The 22,848-nt window shown below is 41.0% G+C and overlaps 1 protein-coding gene across 1 annotated transcript in view; it reads left to right on the top strand.

The window, feature by feature from the left end:
• VPS13B (vacuolar protein sorting 13 homolog B) overlaps nt 1–22,848 on the top strand; it is an 869,608-nt gene that overhangs the window by 673,251 nt on the left and 173,509 nt on the right. The window contains exons 33-34 of the mRNA XM_019545488.1: nt 3,861–4,563; nt 17,897–18,034. Coding sequence (XP_019401033.1) covers nt 3,861–4,563; nt 17,897–18,034 — 841 coding nt within the window. The remainder of the gene's footprint in view (nt 1–3,860; nt 4,564–17,896; nt 18,035–22,848) is intronic.

The following is a 22,848-nucleotide window of genomic DNA, read 5'->3' on the forward strand; positions in this document are numbered from 1 at the left end:
AAATTGAAAGAATTCCAATACCCTTCACTCTCACTGTATTGTATTGCTGATGCACATTGTAAGCACATGTAATTCACATTACATTCTTCTGATGGTAATGTTACACAAGGGGTGGGGAGGTGTCAGGAGACTTCCCCATGGAAGGGTCCTAGAACAGTGGTTCTCAACCAAAGCACCCCTTGTGAGATTTAAGGCGCCTTTTAGAAAATGCCAGCTCTTAGCTTTCATTTGCTTTTTGTATGGAAAAATAATACAGCAGTTGTTCTGTTGCAAAGAACTCAGTAACAAGAAAGATCACAATAGGTCAGAATGATTTTAACACTGTAGATTCAGATCAAGCAGATTGAAGAAAGTGTTTCTTCCCCTCTATTTGGTGCTGGTGAGGCCGTGTCTGGTGGTTCCAAAAAGGATGTAGCTAGACTGTTCTCAGTGGTGGCAGATGACAGGACAAGGAGCCATGGTCTCAAGTTGCAGCAAGGGAAGTTTAGGTTATAAGGAAAAATTTTATTACTAGAAGGGTAGTAAGTTACCCAGAGAACAAGTTACCCAGAGAAGTTGTAGAATCTTCATCCTTGGAGGTTTTTAAGACTCAAGTAGATAAAGCCTTGGCTGTGGTGATAAACTGGGGATGGTCCTGCTTTGAGGAGAGGGTTGGACTAGATGACCTCCTGGAGTCCCTTGCCATAGAAAACCCTTATTTTCTATGATGCTGTGATTCCCCTTTGAAATCTTTGGGTTATCATGTGAATCATGTTTGAACACTGTGGCACCCTGCCTAAGTATCACTGTCCTAGGGGGTCCAGCTCATTGCATTCACAGAGTTCAGGGGCTACTGATGGTTAGTGCAGGCCACTACTCTGAGCTTCCAAAGAGAAGTTGGATAGGATGAGCTCATGTCCCCAGTTCAGTTCAGTTCAGTTCTGTATCAGTCAGCATGCTTGTCTTGCACTGTAATTGTTAGAACTGAGTATGTGCAATACCTTATTAAAAAGTATGGCTGAATACAGATGTTCATTTTTACCAGTATAAATTCTTACCCATAGAAACATAGCCTGGGAACTGGAGCATACATATGTTCCAAACCCATGGCTGGAGAGCTTCATAGATGAGCTCTCCAACCAGAAGGAAATATAGGTCTGCCTGAGTCATTCCCACCTTTACTGGAGTTTATTAATTGACAGCATACCCTCTTCCCTGCCTAGGAAGGAGGTAACAGTCAGTTGCCAACTGACGGCCAATCAGATGATTGGCAGGAGAGGGGCATTTCCTATGATGGTAACCCTTCCAATTCCCACCACAAAAAAATAGTCCCTACTCTTTGCACTCCTCTGAGCTGACCTGGAGCAGTGCAGGGTTAGGCAGGGCATTTTGCCATGATGGAAACCCCTTCTGGGAGGTTAATGGCATCAGTGGCCATTCTCCCATCAGGGGCAGTCATTCCCAAAGAGTTTCCCCTGTAGAAGAATTCCCCCCATCACCAATAAGCTGATTGGCAGGGGGGAGGAGATAATTTTTCAAGGTAGGGTCCCCACAAGGCTTCCTGATAGCTTTCTCCTGGGGCTAGGGACAGATGTTACACATAAACCAATTTAAGTGATCAGAAACGGTTTAAACCTGTAACACAACAGAAGTTCAGTGCACTTAAACCAGTTTTAAAATGGCCAAAACTGATTTAAGATAAACCTGGTTAAATGTAGTATCAGACTTAACTGACTGAGGTCAAACCAGTTTCTGAAACTTCTGTCCCAGACCTCTTCCTGATTTAAGTTAAATCAAAGTCCCCCAGCATCCCACCGTGCTTTCCAGCCTTGGACGGGGCTGTGCTGTCTGCTTCAGAGAGCAGTGCTGGTCCCGCTCCTGTGCTGTCTAGCTGGAACAAGGCCAGATGCTCGCCTGGCATGGCCCCCTAAGGCAAAGTGGGAAGGAAGGTTGCTTATTCCTTCCTTCTTCCCCTCTCCTCTCTAGGGGACCTCATCCAGGGTCTGCCTGGTGGGGCATAGCAGCCCCTATCAGGCATTTCACCCTGCTTGCCACTCGAGTGGTGGGTGTGTGGCCAGCCCTGACAGCAGGGCTGAACCCTGTTCATTTCACTTCAGACTGTTGCTGGGGCTAGCAACACACCCACCACTCAACAGGCAAACAAAGCAAAATGCCTGACAGGGGCTGCTGCATCCCTGCCTGGTAGATCCCAGCTGAGGTCCATGCCAATGGGATGGGAGGGAGTAAGGGTGGGAATTAAATCATGCTCCATCTTTCCATTCACTTCAGGTTGCTGCCAGCGCTGGGCATGCCCCCATCCACTGGAACAGAGAGGGTGGGGGGTTGGGAAATGGCTGGCCAGGGCTGCTTCCCCCTCTCCCCTCCAGGCATACCCTGACTGAGGACTATAGGACAGGGTGAGGGTTTAAGCAACTCCCCAATCATACTCGGCCTGCTGGGGCCTGGTAGTGCCCCCTTCCTCCTCCCACCTCAGCTTCTCCTCAGCTGAGGGCTCACTCTTGCACCCCCAGCTTCTAGTCTGAGCCCCTGCAAGCATGTGGCTGCATTTCCAGAATCAAATAGTGAATGTCTATTCCCTTTCTTGCTGGTTCAATCTACACGGGTTAGACTAACCTGCAGAGATTGAATTGATTCGGGCTTGGTCTTTTTGAATGTCTATACTTATCCTGGTGGGGCTATCATGGAGCCCGTGTTGTCTCTCCCTTCCTCTCCATTGAAGGGAGGGCAGAGGGCTGTGGGGTATCCTCCACATGAGAGAAGTATACAGGTGTTCAAGTTAGATTGGGAGGAAGGAAATCTTCATAGGTATCCTATCCTACCTAACTTCTTGCAAAAGAATCTCTGCCTCAAGAAATCTTGTGAATATTTGTACAGCTGTCTTAGTGCCTGGAGAGAGAGTTTTCCAATGGAACTTTATGGCCTGTATCAGCAAGCGTGTTTCCTCCCTTCACCCTTGGGCTTCTTAGACATATGTTCCTTAAGCGGACAATCTAACCCTTGATTTACCTGTATTCCCTTCATTGCAACAGGCTGAAATCACTATTTATCATGTAGTAAATTTGTTGTTCTTTTCTAAATATTACTGTATACAATCATGTCTCACTAAACATGTCTATGTAATGAAATCCTGTGCAGGTCACAGCCAGATTCATATAAACGTAGTGAGTAAAGAATTCATGCCACCAGAATGAAAGGCTTTATATATTGCTGACATTTACCTGAGCTGTAAGCCATGGTAATATAATGCAGCTGGTATTTGCATGCCTAAGAAAACAATTTTCTTACAATGGCGTATTTAGGTCTTTCAGTGTACGATTTCCATTTAGACTCCTTATGATTTTGAAATTGATTAGTACTATTTTTATCTTATGTAATCATTTTAAAGCATTGTAATGACACCTGAGAGGTTTTTAAGTATTAATCCTCAAAACTTGGAAAAAATTCTGATTATAAACCTTTTCTTAAAAGAAAAATGTTTCTGTATGGTATTATTTCATAGAGATACACTCTAAATCCATATAGTGCCTTTAGATTCTTTAGAATATAAATAATGAAGTGGGAGGTTAGGGAGGAGGGAGACTGAGTCTAGAAATCATTATTTGTTTTTTTCCCTTCACATGTTCTTCTGGCACTTCATCAGAAGTGAGTCATCATTTCTTTGAATGGCCACCTGCTATGTTTTTATGAGTGATTACTGCGTTAAAAGTTAACTTGGCCCTGGCAGGTTTTTTTGGTTGTTTTTTTTTTTAAATTAATTCTCCTTTTTGACATCATGTTTATTTAGCAATTGTTTTCCGCCACTGAAATGGAAATAGTTAGCATATGGCTATTATAAGCAGATATAATATTTTCCTTCTCAGGTTTCCAAACAAGAGCAGAAAAAAATGGACATGTCTGATGGAGGAACAGTTGAAACTTCTTCACGTTATAGTGGAGCGCAAGATAGTGGCATTGGCAGTGACAGTGTTAAAATCAGAATAGTTCAAATAGAACAACATAGTGGCACCAGCCAACATCGCATTGCCCGACCTTCCCGCCAGTCTTCCATTGTGAAGAACCTGAACTTCATTCCCTTTGACATTTTTATTACTGCAAGTCGGATATCTGTGATGACTTACTTGTGTACTGCTTTACTGAAGCCTAAATCAACGCAAGATCAGAAAGATGGTGATCAAGTAGGTAAAAGCTCATTAAACCTTTCAGAAACAGATTCAAGTATTGGTCAAGAGACTGAGAAACCCAGTCAGTCATGTATTTCATCAGTCACCGCAGATGATCTCTTGAACAGTAATGTTTCTTTGCCCACTGGAAGAAAGACAGGTCTACTGTCACTGGAAAGTCTTCATGCTTCCACACGGTCATCTGCTCGACAAGCCCTTGGTATAACTATCGTTCGACAACCTGGTCGCAGAGGAATTGGTGACATACAATTAGAACCTTTTTTGTACCTTGTGGTATCACAGCCTTCTATACTTTTGAGTTGTCACCACAGAAAACAGAGGGTGGAAATTTCGGTGTTTGATGCTGCACTTAAAGGAGTAGCCTCTGACTACAAGTATACAGGTAAGCCCAAAATCCATTGACTGTTAATATTTGTCTCCTCAAATAGAAATGTGATTATTGTTTTAATTGGTAAGATGTCTTGTTTAGCCAATAGACTAAACAAAATATTTTAATAATTAAAACAATAATCAAATTTCTATTCCACAACTAAATCAAGCATATAAATGTTTGAATTTGGTTCAAATTGAACCCATTTTTGTTACTTTTGAATATTATGTCCTCAGCATTAGAAAATTAGAGGACTTTCGCATCACTGTAATGCATGAGGAGTCTCTAAAGAAATATTATAAATATTATAAACAATGATTTGTAACTATTTTCTTTTATAAAAAGTATTTTTACACCTGCAAACCACCGCATTTTTCATATTAATCTGTTAGTAAAAATAAAAGGTGTAGTAACAATTTACATTTTGATGAGAATTCTAAGAAAATTACAGAATCATTCAGCAGGCTAAATATCATCAGTTAAAATGGAAATTAGGCTATCTGAAGTCCATTGTAGAAAGTTTTAATAGAATTTTTCTGGGAGGTATTTAAATTGCAGCTTAACATCTTATGTTATACCTCCCTGTAGCCAGGTCTTGACAGGGCAGGTGGAAGGGTAATGGGTAGGAATGACATGAATTCACTGTACAGAAGAGAAAAGGACTGACAGATGTCATGGGGAAGGGATTAAAAAGGGAGCAAAAATACCTTCTTCTGCTGTATCAGTGATGAATCATTGTCAGAAGTAATCAGTAAAGAGATGTAGAAACCAATTGTGCACAGCGGCTGTCATGTCTACTCTACATCAGACGGGTACTAGTGAAGAGCTAAACTGTCAGACTATCAGACATAATTCTCCCATATTTCTACTTGTATCAACATTTTGATAAAACCCCCTTAAAGGCTAGTTTGTGATATCTATTTTGGACTCTCACTTAACTAAGCAATAGAGTTTCCTTTTTCTAAATGAAAGTGCTCTATTGTTCATTTATCTATAGATATAATTTACCATATTTTATATGAAGCATTTATAATAATGAAAAGTCATTTGTGGGGGTTGAAAAATTCTTATCCTGCTTTCTAGCAGTACAGTGAAAGACGTTACAGTTCCATTCTTTGCCTGTCACTAATGGATGATGGAATGTGATGAGACATTCCATTTGCCCACCGAAGCGTTAGGTGCCATAAAGTGGGCAAATCAGGATGCAGGGAAACCAGTGAGATGAGAATATTTTGAGGGTGTCTCCAGTGCTTCATCTTGTGGTGTTTATACATCAGATCAAGACTGCTGATGAAAAACATCACTTTCTGTGGACTTGCGCAATTTCATACATCACATTTACTTTTTATAAAATTTCATAAATAAATACATTTTTGCTTAGATGTACTGAATTGTCATTGAGCAAAAGTGACCCTTCTGGTGGTTTCATTAAAATACTCTGTGGAAGAGCTTAACATAACTGCTACTTTTTATAAATCAAAATTTTAAAAAATCTTAATATTATTAAGATTTTTCTGGTTCCCACTCTCTTTTGCTTTTTGTTTTATTCTAAATCCAATTGTCCTCTCTCCTCCCCTTTCCATATGTTTTTATCCTTGTCTTGGGAAGAAACATGCTTCTGCAGAAGTTTGGGTAAAGGCTGTTAGGGAACTCCTCGTATACTTCCTGTTGAATAGCTAATGATGCAATAACTAGAACCTATGCAAATACAAAGCAATCAGTGAATTGGATAATTTTGCAGTCATATTGGGATTGCTTTTTCATCTCTATTTCAAAAGTTATGATAATTCAACAAGAAATGTATAATACCTGTTTAGAATTTGTGACTACAGTTGGTAACTGATAATTCATTAGTATAGTTTCAAAAATAAATACCTTCTATAGAAGTGCTTGACCAAAGTAAGTCTAGAAAAATGAAATGACTTAGTGCCTGTGTCAGATATAACAGGTAAAGGATTTCTGGAGGGATAGGCCAAATTAAATGAACTGGTAAAGATGACACTTTGTAAACGGCGATTGTTTTTCATCTCCTTATGTCAAATTATACCAACGCATTATTTATATCTAAAATGTACCCTCAGATATAACAGTATGATTGACTTGAGTGAGATTTGTGCAACACTGATCAGGGGACACAGGTGAAGAAAGCAAGAAACAGGAACGGGTTGAAGTGGCAAGCCACGGCTTCATTAACATGATACCAGAGAGAGGTGATCTGTGCCCATTTCGCCATCTCACATATATAAAACATTTCTATGGGTCCAGTCCAGGTTTGTAGGTCCTATACCATTTAACCAATAATTCAGGCTTAGGCTTTACTGGGCCTCTCTGTTAAGACTCACCTGCTTTCTGAATCCTCTTACTCTTCTCTGCTGTGGAAGAGAAGAGCACAAAAGGGGGAGGGGGTAGATGCTGGTCTGGAAGGACTTCAGAGCTTTTATTTTCCCATAGGCACAGTGTCTACCAGTCAAGTCTCAGGTTCCACACTAGACACCAACCACAAGTGGTAATGAACTAAAATTTCCTACAAATTCCTAATATTATTTTTTAAATTCTGCTCATCTTAACCAAGCTGTGTCTCTGTGATACTGCAAGGCAGGACAAAAAACGTAGGAGGTTTCTGCCAGTTCTATGAAGTAGATAATCTAATTGTTTAGATCTACCACATTTTTGAGGATAAACTGCCATGAACTGTGTTATTTACTGCTATAAAACATAGCAGCAGGAGCTTTGCAGCACATTTGTTGAACTACTGCATTCGGTTTGTGATTACTATTCAGGCCAATTTCTTTGACATTTTCTGACCACCTGCTAATAGTTTTGTCTGAAAGAGATGTATCTTTCAAATAGAAGAATGGTATGAAACATCTTAGCTGCTGCTTACTCTCTACTGTAACCTCCTACTGTATTCCTTCCTGTGTCAGAGAAGGTTGGTGGAAAAGCACAGCATTTAAACTTGTACTTCGCATATGGACATTGCTTTTATTCAGTCTTTTTGGTAGAGGTACTTTATATTGGTGTTTGTATAGAAGGGAGAGCCTGAGAAATACATAATCCATGCTATAAAATTTTTATTGGCACTTATCTGGGATGTTCTCATTACTTAAAACTAGCAAAGCCATGAGTTGAGTTACGCAGATCCTTCCAAACAAATGCCAATAAAAACTTGTTACCACGCCATCCGTGTGATGCATTCTAAATATGCTATATACACTCTTGAAAAAACTATGTTAAGAATGTTTTAGAGCATTTGGAATGATTGTACTGAGGCTATTTTTGTGCCCTTGTGAAAATTTAAACTCTGTTAGTCCAACTACACATACATTTAGTTTTATGAACATATATAAAATACTCTGTCATAGCTCTTCTTTAGGGGAAACAATACAATAATAGTAGTGGCTAACAGACTGAGGAGGTGTTTGAAATGCATGATAAATTATGTGCCACAAGGAAACTGAAGAAAAGCACCATCTGAAACCTAAATGTTACTGCTATTTTTTGTTATTTAACTTTGATAAGCAGTAGAGTAAACCATTCCCCACAATTTTACATATGCATCAGCACAACAAATCCACCCTACTTTCTGGTGCAGCTGCTGTTTATGTGGTCCTCATAGGCCAGCTAATACAGTTCTCAGATGAATGGAATTCTAATCTGAGCAGGTGAAGTGGGGAGCTGATCACACTTAGATTCCATTTGCAACGTGTTCTTGTACATAACAGTCTGTCAGTGAAAGTATAGGAACCTCCAAAAAGAAATAAAAATAACATTTAAGTGGTAATATAATTATTTGAGGGTATGGTGTGCATTTCTCTAGAACAGGGGTAGGCAATGTTTTTTGGCTGGAGTGCCGAAAAAACCACAATGTCTACCTTAGAAGGTGCTGGAGTGCTGGCATGCCAGAAAAACAAAATTGGGGGGGAGGTGGTACGTGGTAGGACGCACTGCATATTAGTATATGTAATAATCATAAATGTTGCCTTTGTTTTGTATTTTTTTTGTTAAGCATGTTGCAGTGAGAGAGAGAGAGGAAAAAAAACAATAAGAGAAAGAGGAGAGAGGGAAAGAGAAAAAAGAGGAGAGAGAGAGAGAGAAAGGAGAGCAGAGAGAGAACCAGGCACATACACACCGCACACACGCACAGAGCCACGTGTACAAACACAGAGAATCAGAAGAGACACATGCACACACACATCCAGAACCAGGCACATGTACACACACAGACGCACAGAATCAGAGGCATAGGTCCGCAGACCCAGGCCGCTGGGCCACTGGACAAAGTCCAACCCAACAATGCACTGGGCCTGCCAGAGCCCCTGTGCTTCCCTGGGGAGCCAGCCCCCAGGCTGCAGCCCTGCCAGCTGAGGCTCCGGTCCAGGGACTGACTGCCTGTCAGCCCAACCACCCACGTACTCCACACAGATAAGCCTGTAAAGGTGCGGCACACCTCATCCCAATAGGGGAGCTGGGCTAGCACTGGGCTTGGAGTGGGTGGGAATCAAGCGGGCTCTGCTGCAAGCCATGCTGCAGGCAGCCCAGGCTCCATAGTTGGCAGCAGCTACCCAGAGCTGGGGCTGGCTGCAGCCAGGAGGTTGCAAACAGCTGCACACACACCTCAGAGCAGACGGTGGGGGGTGCCTGAGGCAGGACAACCCCAGCCTCTCCCCTGCTGCTGGCACAGAGCTGATGCCTGGGCTCTGGAACATGGAGCAGCTGCTTGTAGCCAGCCACGGCTCTGGCCCACTACAGCAGGCAGGCTGCAAACAGCTGCGCCAGGCTCCGGCATCAGCTCTCTGCTGGCGCATGGGCCAGTCTCTCTCTTGCTGCTGGCACAGAGCTGATGACTGGGCTCTGGAGCCCAGAGCAGCTGCTTGTAGCCAGCCAGGGCTCTGAACCACTGTAGCAAGCAGCCTGCAAACAGCCATGCCAGGATCCACCATCAGCTCTGTACCAGTGTGTGCACATGTGCCTTGGAGCAGGCAGTGGGGGGAAGGGGCCTGAGGCAGTGCAACCCCGGTTTCTCCCCTGCAGCTGGCACAGAGCTGATGGCAGGGCTCTGGAGTCCAGCGCAGCTGTTTGTAGCCAGCCTGGGCTCTGGGGAGCTGCTGCAAACAGCTGTGCTGGGCTCCACAGCTCCGGCATCAGCTCCATGCTGGCAGCAACTGCATGTGCACCTCAGAGCGGACAGCGGGAGGGCTGTGCTGCCTCGGGGCCAGGCCCTATCCCCACTATCCACTCCAAGGTGCACGTGCAGTCACTGCCAGCATGGAGCTGATGCTGGAGCTGTGGAGCCTGGCACAGCTGTTTGTAGTCTGCCCGCTGCTTGCTGCAGCTGTCCAGAGCCCAGGCTGGCTACAAACAGCTGCACCAGGCTCCAGAGCACTGCCATCAGCTCTGTGCCAGCAGTGGGGAAGAGACCAGGGTTGCACTGCCTCAGCTTCCCCCCCAACCCACCCTGCCTGCTCTGAGGCATACATGCATGCGCCGGTACAGAGCTGATGCCAGAGCCTGGCACAGCTGTTTGCAGCCTGCCTGCTGCACCCATCCCTGGCTCTGGGTATCTGCTGCCAACCACAAAGCCAGGACTTGTAGCTTCCCAGCCACCTGCTGGGAGCTGCCTGGGCTCCGTGGTTGGCAGCAGCTACCCAGAGCCGGGGCTGGTGATGGCATGCCAAACAAAATGGCCTTACGTGCCATGCTCAGCACACGTGCTGGGGGTTGCTGACCCCTGCTCTAGAACAAGAAGTGAAAATCTTAGAACACTGGGTCTGGAGAGTTGTTCTCAAGTGGGATACAGCACCTGTTCCAGACCAGCACTGCATTGTTCAGTTGTGCACCTCAAACAAGCATAACTTTGGGCATGGAGCTGTTGGGGAGTCATTCTACATTTCTGACACATTTTTTATGCAGGTTATTTATTTTTAAATTAGCAACCATGTCCTATAGCAGATGGATCTCTAAATTTAATCTTTTCCTAGAAAGTTTATTCGTAAAATAAATACCTTGATTTATTAATAGTCCAGAGAAATCCTAACTGAAGCAATACATTTTGTCTGTGTTAGATTTGTAGGAATTATTGGGAAACAGTTGAGTAAGGCCAGAAAAAGCTGACTTGTCTCTTTGCGGACAACTTATTTGTAAAGGTGAAAGTCCAGATATTTCTTATAGACAGTTTACATTGAGGGGAAAAACACAAGAAACATTCATGGTCAGGAGAGAATGAGTGAAATTAAGAGTCAGTATGTCTGACGCTCACAATAAAATCCTGTTATGTGGGATATATATTTTTGTTTCCATTTTTTATTCAAGAAACTTTTTTTTTGCTAAAGGAAAACATTGACAAAATCTGGATGAAAACAACGTAAAAACTATCTTCAGACTAAAAGAATCTGAGGCCTGAAAATAAAATTAAGTGGTTCTTAATCTAGCCATGAAAAAGAAATTAAACTTGAAAATAAATTAATTGAATCTGGAAGTCAAAGTTGGGCTATTATTTATGTTATTAGTACTTCAGTACTAATTGTGTATTGATATTTTTTGTAGTAAGGTATTTTATTTGAAAGTACACAAAAAGTTACTGTTGTGCACCTCTTCTGGTGCTTCCAGATTCTGGCATTTAAATTTGGTAGTTTAGCCAAGGACTTCAGTGACATGGAATTTTATCTCATGTTTTAATTTGCAAAGTCTGACTGGACTTTTCCTGAGCCAGAACCTGCAACAGCAGAAACTGGCAAAGACCTTCTGTCATTTTGGCCGCTATTAGACAACTTGATATGCATGTACTAGCTGAATATATATATATCCATGCTGACTATTATATGGTACTTACCACTGATATTATAACATCCAAAGTATTCAAAAGACAAGGGAAGACCTCATAATCAAAAAACTCAACAAAATACAGGCAAAACTCACAAACAGCAGTGCCTGCCTCTTTCAGAGCTAGCAGCAAGAATGATTTCCATTTTGGCAGTCACTTTCATAAACCCTACCTACCTGCAACCCAGCTAATATGAAGGGGAGGTTCATTACAATTCTGTAACCATGGCCCTGTCCTATTGTAGTTGTGCAGAAGGAGTCTATTTGTCTTACACAATTTTTACTTTTGTAATTGTGTGATGATTCATGCAGTCAGTGATTGGAGCTTCAAATCATAAAATAAAATCAAGAATACTTACTGCTGTTAGCCCTCCCAACAAGAAGGAACTGCTTTATAGTGTCCTCTTCAAAGTGTCCAAAAAGCAACATTTCCATTTTCTCTTCATCCTGCCTGGAACAGCACCTCACAAAATTGGCATCTTCTGCCAGCATCTTTAGTTTTCACAACTGTATTAATAGCAATCCTATTTAAATAAAAGAGTCTGCAATTGTTTTTAACATAATTTCATTAGGTACATTTATAAATATCTTTTAAATCCGCATTTGTTTAGCTTCAGATAATGTAGTCCAGATTTCAGGTTGCATCATTTCCTGAGCATGATGCTCAGAGCATTCTTGAAAAATATATTTTCTCTTTGTTTGCTTGGGTTTTTCTGTTTGTTTTGAAAGAGGTGAATGTGCAGCCTGGTCATTAGTAAAGGAGAGAAATTTCCCAAGTGTTTGTTATGCATGGAATTTCTTCAACTTCCTCCAGTGTCCCATTTCCAAAAACAGCTATTATGAGGCCATCTAAAGATCATACATGATCACTGTGAATGCTTTTTTTAATAATCCAGACCTCTAATGGTAGAAGCACCATCAAAAGCGGATTCAGTGGTTCAGGCCATATGTAACTCCTACTCCTGGTGGCTGAACAAGGAGGGGCAGGGATCAAATCAGGCAGGAAATGTGTTGACTCACTGCTTCTCCCAGGCGGCTACTTTTGGAGGAGAGGGGTGGAATTCAACAGGTAGGGTTTTATAGTACATTTTCCTGGCGGAGCTCTTGAAAAATTCTGTTACCCTGCCACCTGTTCCTTTCTCCATAATTGCTCTCCAGCACAGCTGCATCCATGGATATGCTAAGTGTCTACAATGCCTTGGGTCTGCAAAAAGTCCGCATATTTGGACTTCCTATCAAAAGCCATGCAGCTAACACTTGGGAAATAATTTGACCCAGAAGTCAGATTTAAGCTAATGGAATTGTTTCCAGGTTTGTATTCTTTTGATTCCAACAGAAGCATTTTTTTTAGAAATAAAAATTCATTCCACTTAGCATTTGTAACCCAAAGAAAATTACGGTATTGTCCTCATGCGGGAGAAAATGCATGTGAAAGTGACTAAAATTGGACTGTATACCAGAATGAAATTGTTGGAGTATTTGCATCATCCAAGGTGGGAAAGATGCAAAAAACTAAAGCAGGGATTAGCAACCTGTAGTCTGCAGGATGGATCCCACCCATAGAAATTATGGATCATACAGACATGGGCTTGGACACTATTCAGTGGGGAGGGGGGTGCTTCCGCAGCAGTTTCATTGCCCCTTCCCCACCCCCCAGAGAATTTCCAGCTGCAAGCACTGTCTTCAAATCATGGTGAGGAAGAGAGGCATTGGCAGCTGGGTCCTAGTGCCCAGCACCTCTGACCCAAACTGACTCACTCTAGCCTGTACCATAAAAAACTTGCTACCCAGCCATGTGGTAGGGATGTGCAAAGCCCTCACCATGCAGGTGTGTGACAGGGAGAAGCAGTTGTAGCAGCAGTGACTAGATTGGAAGTCATGGAGATTGAATCCAATGGTTGCACAGGCTGGATCTGGCCCACAGGCTGTATGTTGTTAACCCCTGGCCTGAAGAGTAAAATATGTGTCTTTTAAAAAAAAAAAAAAAAAGTATAAATATACATAAAAAATAAAATTTCCATGGCTGTCTAAGCTCCATTAAATGTCAATGGGATTAGTTTCCTAAGTGGCTTCAGGAAATATTTTTAAAGGACACTAGGCATTGAACTCCCACTGAAATTTATACGTCTTAGGAACCAACATATCTTTAAATATGTGATCTTTTAAAAATATCATCCAACCTGTAGTTAACTAAAAATTATAAATACAGGTTTAATTTAGGTGGTAGAGGGTTGGTTTTTTTAAAAAAATCTGAGTATACTTTTCATGAACAGCTGTGCATAGATTTGTTTAAACAGTATTAATTTACAATGATTAAATCAAATAATAGAATTAATTTTTAACATACCACTTATTTTTACCAAATAACATACCATTTTCTTATCTTATTAGCTACACTAAGTTTATAATAGTCTGTCATCTGCTCTAAGTACGTAGTTGTACTGATTTTTTTTAAACATGAGAACAATACTTTTTGTTTTCAAATAATCTTCCATCCAAGTACCTCAAAGTACTTTGCAAGCACTAATACACTTTGGCTCATGAAATTGCTGTTTTATAGATGGGGAAACTAATTCATAAAGAGGTTGATTGATTGATTTGTCCAAGATTGCATGGGAAATCATAGAAATCAGAGACAAAGCCAGGATTTCTTTGCTCCTGAAAATGCATCCAAGTTGGCTTCCGATCACTTCTAACCCTTGACTCAGCATGGTGACCTGGCATGAATCAGTTCCTTTCAGTACATTGTAAAATATTTCTGTTTTCCTGGGCTAAATATAGACAGTCAAAAAAAAAACAAGGCTGAATTGATTCAATCTCCATCCATTAGTTTAAACTGTGTAGCGTGAACCAATAAGCAAGTGAACAGACATTTACTTTTGATTCTGAAAATAACAGCCATATGCCTGCAGTGGCCCAGGCCAGAAGCTGTGGAGCAGTAGAGCACACTTTCCTGCTCAGCTGGAACAGAAAGCTTGGACCAAGGCTAGCCCGCTCATCCTGCAAAGGGATGGAGGGGGAGGGGGGGCTTGTGGGGGATGTACAGAGCATCCTGGATGCTGTGGGATTGTGAGTTAACTTGAATCTGGACGGGATCTGGGACAGAAGTTCAATCAACCGATTTAAACTAAATCAGTTAAGTCTTGTACTACATCCATCCAGGTTTATCATAAAGTCATTCTGAAAGCAGCTTATGTGCACTGAACTTCTGTTGTGTTACAGATTGAACCAGTTTCTGATCACTTATACCAGTTTATGTGTAATTTCTATCCCTACCCCAAATGTATGGAAACCTCTCCCAGCTCTCTCACCCTGTCACTTGGCAGCCCACCTAATGAATCCACATGATAAGTCAAAAGCTTGGAAACCTGGGTTGCCCAGGTTTATCACTCCTTCATTCTTCAGCTGTTCATTCAAAATTAGAATATCAAACACTTCTAAGATACGAAATAACCTTTTTATGTGTAGCTCTAATCAGGAATTTCTGTTTTTCTCCCTTTTAGTTGAACAAGAATGTGAGGGGGTGTTACTTATTACAAACTAATAAAGAGAATTTTTTTTAACAAGCAACATTAATTAAACTGTGGAACTCACTGCCACTTAGCAGTACATATAACATATGTATACTTATACATATAACAAAAATACTGAGAATTCAAAGAAATAATTATGTGAAAAGATAAACTGAGCAGGATATAAAACCTCAAGTATCAGGGTTTTAAGCCATTCCTAATTATTAGGGGGTTAGAATGAGTTTTTCACAGGGACCAGAGTATCCATATTTGCCAGATTTCAGGGCTTTTTGTATATTACTCTGAATTGTCTGGCAGTAGTCCGTCAGACAGGATTCAGGACAGTGCATACATAAAACTTTTTAAACTCAAGGCACCTCCTTGTTAGATTCAAGGCAATCATCGGAAAATACCAGCTCCTGCTTTTCAGTTGATTTTTGATTATGGAAAAATAATAGAACAATTCTTCTGTTAAGAAGTACCTCAAAAAGACTACAACAGGTCAAACTATTTTTGACACTATGGATAGATACCTATCTGACATCTCTGGGCTTATCTTGTGAGTCATGTAAAAGCTTTTACGCACCTACAGTACCAATAACAGTAAAAGCTACACTAACTACCCTGCAGCACTCCTTAAAGTGTATTGCAGCACCCTGTTTGAGAATCTGGTTTATACAAATAACTGCGAATCCAAGTTTTGATTTTTGGGGAGGAGAATCATAGAAGATGGAAACATAAATAGCTATTATAGTACATTATACAGATCCATTCCCTGATGATCTATGATTTTTCCCTATTGTACCTTTTATAGTGTTTCATCAGTGCATTTTTAAATATCCCAAACAACAGCATTTTCAGTGCTTCCTTGGGGAGAATATTGCATATTCTAAAATAGCTTACCATCAGAAATGTCTTTAATATTTAACCTACATTTTCTGATTTTTTTTTATTCCATTACCTGTATCGTAATTTATACTCTGTGGGGCATGATAGCTGATTTGTTCTTTCCTTGGTCGCTAAAGCTACAAGTATTTATACTGTGTTTTCTGCCTTAGGTCACACTTTAGACATGATGCACATTTAACTCCTTTCACCTCTACTCGTAAAGTAATTTGCCCTAATGACTTGTGTCGCTCATTGTGAACTTCCTCTGATTTCTCAGCATTTGCACCCGAATAGCCTATTTACACCAAGAATATTTTGAAAATATGACCAGTCTTGTTTTGAATTCTGCTGAAGTTCTGCATTTTGAATGAGGATTGGGAGTTTTATTATACTGTAATATAATATATAAACAATGACAAACTTACGAAGAGAACATTCTTTTGCTATTTATTATTTGTAAAATGCTAGTCACCATCTAGAAATCAGAGAAAGTTATATACTCTGCTTTAAAGAACTTAGAGTGTAAAACGGAATACATCCTTCTATTCTGTTAAGTATAATTAGAGGGAAACAGTAATAAAGTGCAGAAAATTCATGTGGAAAAAATACTTTCATGTTGTTGCATGCACTGATCAAGAATGAAATGCCCCTAAAATAACTGTTTAGAGGTGACTTTAATACTGGGATACTGGGGGGAGAAAGTAAAGGAAAAAAGTACTCTAGCTGTAATGTATGTCGCACAGTACAAACACTGCTATAAAATCATTGCCTGAAAATTGATCAAATAAAAATAGAAGAATGTGCTAACTTTTGATCTTTGCCATATAGATCTAAAGTCATGATCAATTGGTTTCAGTATGTTCTTTGAAACCACATAAGGCTTCATATGTGCCAAGTTTTATATGAATCACATGATAAGGTCAAGAAAGACAAATTCCAAGGCAGGCTTAATATACCCTGCTCATATGTGATACCATATTACCATATGTTGACTATAATGGTGGGTATGTAAATACTGTTCTTGAAAGGCATCCAATCAGTAAAACCTCAAATAAGTAAAAACTACACTAACATTTTTTAAATTAACTGGGAGTGAGGAAATGTATGGTAAGAAAATTGTAAAATAGAAAGGGCAAGGAGGGCACTCTATGATCATAAAACTAGAAAGAGAGAATCTTGGATTTAAAGAGAAACTGAATATTTCGAAGGATTTTTTTTAAATAAAAATATGAATGCCAAAAATTTGTCAGGGTTTTTTCTTGTATAGTTATTACAATAACTTTGGGCGTGGGTTACCAAAGATAAAGGGGGAAATAAGCCTTGTGCACAGGGAGGTTTTTGCCATCTGCAATGGCCAAAAAATGGAGAAATGCACAACACTGAGCAAAACTGAATGAGAAGGTTTATTCGTAGTTGTGAATATTAAGGATTGATCAAAGGAATACCACTAAAGAGGGCATACAGGAAGAGCAATTGAAGTAAATTTGAAAAGCTCGACATTAAAAAGTGATTGCAGTATTGGTGAAACTCCAAACTGTATCAAATAACTGCACTGTTATTGCTATGCTGCATCCTGCAGCGTATGGTGTTCTGGTCCTTTGCACTGCTGTATAGTTTGTCCCTTTTGCTGTTAATCTGTTTTTGCTGTTACCCAAAGAAAACCCAGAAATATGTAGTAAATATTCTATTTTACCAGATCAAGAGTCTAGTTGACAAAGTAACTGAAATGATTAGATATTTTCACAGCAGCTTAGCTAAACTTAATGGACATTTGGAACAGTGGTATCACTGGGCTTTTGTATTTGCTGATATATTTCTTGGCTTTTTCATGCACATTACAAATTAAGTATAGCCACTGCAATGTACTCTGATTTTATATTTCAGATATACTTCATGTAATATACATTATATATGTATATATATTTCGCATTAATATACATGCAGCCATACTCTGTATGTATGGAACCACTAATATGATTTGTAAACAGTCTGTAAACAATGCAAAAATAGTGCATGCTTTCCTTGATTTTATTTTGTTTCCTCTTTCCTTCGTAAACCATTTTGTTGTGTATCACATTACTGCAATATCATTAATGAGAGTGATTATTACTTTATATCCCCTACAGATCCTGGAAAAACTCTTCCAGAAGCTCTTGATTATTGCAAGGTTTGGTTGCAGACAGTAGCAGGAGAGACAGATGCTAAAAGTGGTATTCCACCTCCTTTCATCACAGTGCAAATTAAAGACTTTCTCAATGGGCCAGGTAAGTGCTATATTTTTAATCTGAATTGATTTCTTATTTTGATGTCTATAGAGAGGTGCTCACAAAGCCTTCATTTCTTTTAAAATTTGCATGCCAGAAAAAATGTTCCTTCATTCTCTGTAAAAGTTGAATTGTCCCCCAGGACTTTACTGGAGAGAGGCCCAGGTTCAGCAGTATTTGGTACAGGATCAGTTATAGATTTCAGCCCTGATAAGCAAATTATCTTTCAGCACCAGGCATGGAAGCATCATACCTTTAGAAATGTGAGAGTAAAGATGGCCAATAAAAGGCAAAGTGCAAGCTCTGAGTGCTTAACATAGGTATGTATTTTTTAATGTTTTTGACACTTAGGTATTCAAAGGGCTGTTTTAAGTTGCTTTTATACATATTTGTGGGTTTTTTTAGCCCTGTTTGTTATATTCTTGTTAACCCATGTACATGGCATTGCAGATGGAAAGAGATGATGCAAAAATCTAGTTGACAATTTCACCTTCTAAATAATGCAACTACAAAATAAAATAGCTATTATAAAAATATTTCTTTCTGTCACTACATGGAATATCTAATAAGTGGTAAAAAGGTTTCATTAACATTGATTGGAAATCTGATATCTTCTGGCATTAGTTTGACCTGGCATTAGCTTGCCCAATGTCTGGATAGATCAGGCACTTCAGTGAGGCTTTTCTGGTGCTTTTATCAAATAGTTAATTGAATTAGTTTTAGATAAAAGCACCAAAAAAGTTCCACTGAAGTGCACAATCTATACAGCCGCTGGGAGCTGAGTCCAGCTAATGCGCTGCCTCATCCAGTAAAGCGCGTCTTTTTCCCCACATTTGTCAGCACCCATCCCTTTATCTCTTCCAGCTTGTTCTTGTCCCATACTGTCTCTTCCATAGTCCTGATAGATTCTCTCAGTCCTGTTTTTCCTTGCCTACTCAATTCTAATTTCATTCCTTCAGATTTCTTGCATAATATCCTTACCCAGCCAGTTGTAGGTTGTGCTGTCTGATCAGGACTGATTCTAGATACACTTCTTTTTAGCCAATCCCCATTTCCCTCACCCAGATCCTCAACCAGTTCATCTCCTTACCCAAGTCTCCCTCTCCTATGACTATTATTATGCTCTTGGCTCAGCCAACCCTAATTCTTATACCTCACCCCAGATTTGCATGAGATCAGTTTCTCCTCTTTCTGCTTCCTTTGTGCCAACTGCAGTTTTCGGTAGCAAATAGTTTGGCCAAATTGGGATGTATTTTTACAGGGATAGCACAAGGCACAACCCTGATACACAGGTCACTGAGTCCCTACTGTATTTCAACTTTCTGCTCCAAAGTATGATGATCTTCAAAGAAAACATCACCACAGTGATTGAACATGGACAGAACCCTGTTGGGTTCTAAAAAATGGCGGAACCATTTTGGCTGAAGTTTAAAAAAAAAAAAAAAATCAGTCTGGGTTAGAATTTCAGCCCAAGTCATTAAAACTTCTTAAAAAAAAAGTTATAAGAAAAGGCAAGTAAATAGAGCCTGATATTGGAAAGTGGTATATAACCTTCCTGATAATAAATGGCATGTTATTACTTTTAATTATATCTGTCTCATCAAGCAAATAATCCTTGTGTTTTAGTTGTAATGTTGTGATCAAATGCCTACACATCTCTTCCTCTGAATATCAACAGACTCTGGAGGGGAATGCTATAAATAGAATTATTTTCAAATAGTTTCAGTTTTCCATTGTTTAAGTCATGGGTGTCAAATTTACCTACACCCCCAGGCTGTACCTCGGGGTGGGTGAAAAAAGGCCTGTGGGGCAGATTTGTCCTATGGAGGGATTTTGTCTAGCCTGCAGCAGGTCCTTCGATTCCACCTGGCATCTCACTGCCCCAAGGTGCACAGCAGGGCTGGGGCAGCTGCACAGCTGGACTCCCTTTCTAAGCAGCCCAGATTGCAATGGTTCCTTCCAGCTGCTGCTGCTGCTGGCCTCAGCCTCATGGAGATTGGTGGGGACCCAGGCATGTAGCCTCTGCCTGGCTACCACCACCACTGCTCATTGCAGGTAGGCCAGTGCAGAGCTGGCACAGGGTGGGCCAGGGTCAGGGCAATGTGTGTGGGACCTGGCTGGTCTGGAGCTAGTCCACTCTGGCTAGGGCAAGTCCATAGCAGGGCCAGGGCCAGAGTCAGGGCTGAGGTTGTGGGTTGTGTGCTCAGCTGCTGCTGGGCACCGGTGGTGGCAAAGAGCCACAGGGCATGTAGGCTCCAGGCTGTTGCGGGGGAGGGGTGGGGGTGCTGACCAGCCTGCAACAGCTCCCTAAAACTGCCTGTGTGGACCACAGGCCCAAATAATTGCCAGTCCCTGCTGTATCTGGACCTCAGAGCTGATTGCCAGATCCACACTGCAAGAAGCCTCATGAGTCAGATCTGGACTTATTAGTAGGACAAGCAGCAGCAGCAGTATAGAGAGGCAAGTGGTGGCACAGGATTAACATAGCCCTTGCTACTCTCCTGCCACTGCCACATGTGTCTATCAGGACTCCATAGCTGGGAATTCATTAGCAAGTCACCCTCCTGAATTTATGGCCTGTCTGAGAGCCCTGCAGGTCAAGTAAAATGGCCAAGGGACATATGTTGGACACACACTGTTTAAAAGTTTTTCAGTTTTATTTTGTAGATGATAAATATGTCTACCCCATCTGCAGACAATGTAGGCAGACCTTACATCAGTATCCAGACTTCCTGGGGTTGTGGTTTTAGGTCAACAACCGTAAAGCAATGTAAACCTGAGGCCATTGACACGCATCAAATTATTGGCATGATGGTATCAAATGTACAATCCCAATATTGCCTCATACTTCATACCTTCAAGAGCAAATTGGATGCTTATCTTGCTGGGATCCTATGACCCCAGCTGACTTCCTGCCCTTTGGGCAGGGGGCTGGACTCGATCTTCCGAGGTCGCTTCCAGCCCTTATGTCTATGAAATCTATGTGCCATACTTTGGCCATATCTACTATGGGTTCATGGATCAGATCCTAGTTGCACCATATTGCTGGTACAGGGGGCTCCGTATCACTAGAAAATGGTAAGTTTGGCTTCCATATGTTCCCCTGGGTAGGAGCCCCAATCAGCTGACCAGCACTTGCAGCCTCAGGACGTTCACCAGAATCGTGACAGGCTCTGGTGTGCTCTTAAGGCTGGGAATACTGGCCACATGTTCAATTTAAGCCGCAATGGGAACCAGCCACAAAGTTATTAGACATATTTTGTGTGAAAACTTTTATGGCTTGTTCCCTGTTTTATCACACCATTAATTGAATGAGCATGTGGCCAGGTCAGTGTTTAAGACTTGATTAACCAGGTAATCATGTGTTAAGTGTAGCATCTGTCAGGGGCCTTAGACTAAGTTTTATAGAGCTTGGCTAATTCTAGGGTTTTCCTACAGGACATCTTTTGCCATTTCCTATGGGACATCTTAGACCCATTCCTTTTTTTTCATCTGCTTGGTACTAATGGGACCAAGCAGGTACTAAGGTACCTCAAGTCACATTAATACCTTAGTACCTGGTCACATTAATACCTTAGTACCTGCTGTACTAAGGTACGTGGATGTGACCCTGAATCTTAACATAGTGTTGTCCTGAGTCAACCCAAAAAAATAGGTCTGCCTTCTTGTACAGGGCTTTATAATCTATACTCATTACAGATGAGAGGTTTGTTAAATCATATAATCCTCCTTAAGAACTATTCAACTGTGTTAACAGCTTTGATTAGATTGATTGACTGGTTGATTAGACTGGCTGGATCATCATATTCAATGAATAATCATCAATTGCTCAATGTCTAGAAGGAGGTATCTAGCAGGGGTCCCCAGGGGTCTGTCCTGGGTCTAGTCTTGTTTAATGTCTTCATTAATTATTTGGATAATGGGATCAAGTGCATACTTAGCAAATCTGGGGATGACACTGAGGTGGGTGCAGTTGCAGGTACTCCAGAAGATAGGGCTAGCATCCAGAATTACCTGGATAGACTGGAGAAGCAGTCCACAATCAATCAGATTAGATTCAATGCAGAATCCTGCACTGAGGAGAGAACAATTGCATGCACAAGTATAGAGTAGTAAATGACTAGCTTTGCTGAACTACTGCAGAGCAGAACCTGGTGATTACAGCAGATTAGAAGCTGACTATGGCCCAAGAATGTGCTCTTGTTGCAAAAAAACCCAACAGCATCCTGGGTTCTGTTAACAGGAATGTCAACTGCAGATCAAGGGAAGTGATTATTCTTCTCTGTTCAGCACTGGAAAGGTCTCACCTTCATCTGCCTGTGTCCTGTTTTGGGCTCTACGCTTCAAGAAGAATGTGGACAGTTTGGAGAGTCCAGCTCAGAACAGCAAAAATGATTAGTGACCTGGAAGATGAGATTTAGGAGAAAAAGCTAAATAAAAGAACTAGGGTTATTTAGTCTGGAGAAGAGAAGAATGCAAGGCAGGGAGGAAGGGAAGGCAGGCATGGATTTGATAAGTCTTCAAATACCTAAAGGGTGATTATGGAGAGCATAGATATGGATATTCTTTGTGACTGTAGGGGACACAACTAGGAGCAATGGCCTCAAGCTACAGCTGGAGAAATTTAGGTTGGAGATTAAGAGGAATGTTCTAACTTTGAGACTGGTCAAGCATTTGAACAGGCTACCTAGAGGAACTGTGGAATTTCCATCCTTTGAAGTTTCAAGAGCTGGTTAGACAGACACTTGAATGGGATTTCATAGATTTCATAGACATTAGGGCTGGAAGGGACCTCGGGAGATCATCGAGTCCAG

This window comes from Crocodylus porosus, unplaced genomic scaffold (assembly GCF_001723895.1).
Source record: "Crocodylus porosus isolate Cpor-Errol unplaced genomic scaffold, CroPor_comp1, whole genome shotgun sequence".
Classification (NCBI taxonomy): domain Eukaryota; kingdom Metazoa; phylum Chordata; order Crocodylia; family Crocodylidae; genus Crocodylus; species Crocodylus porosus.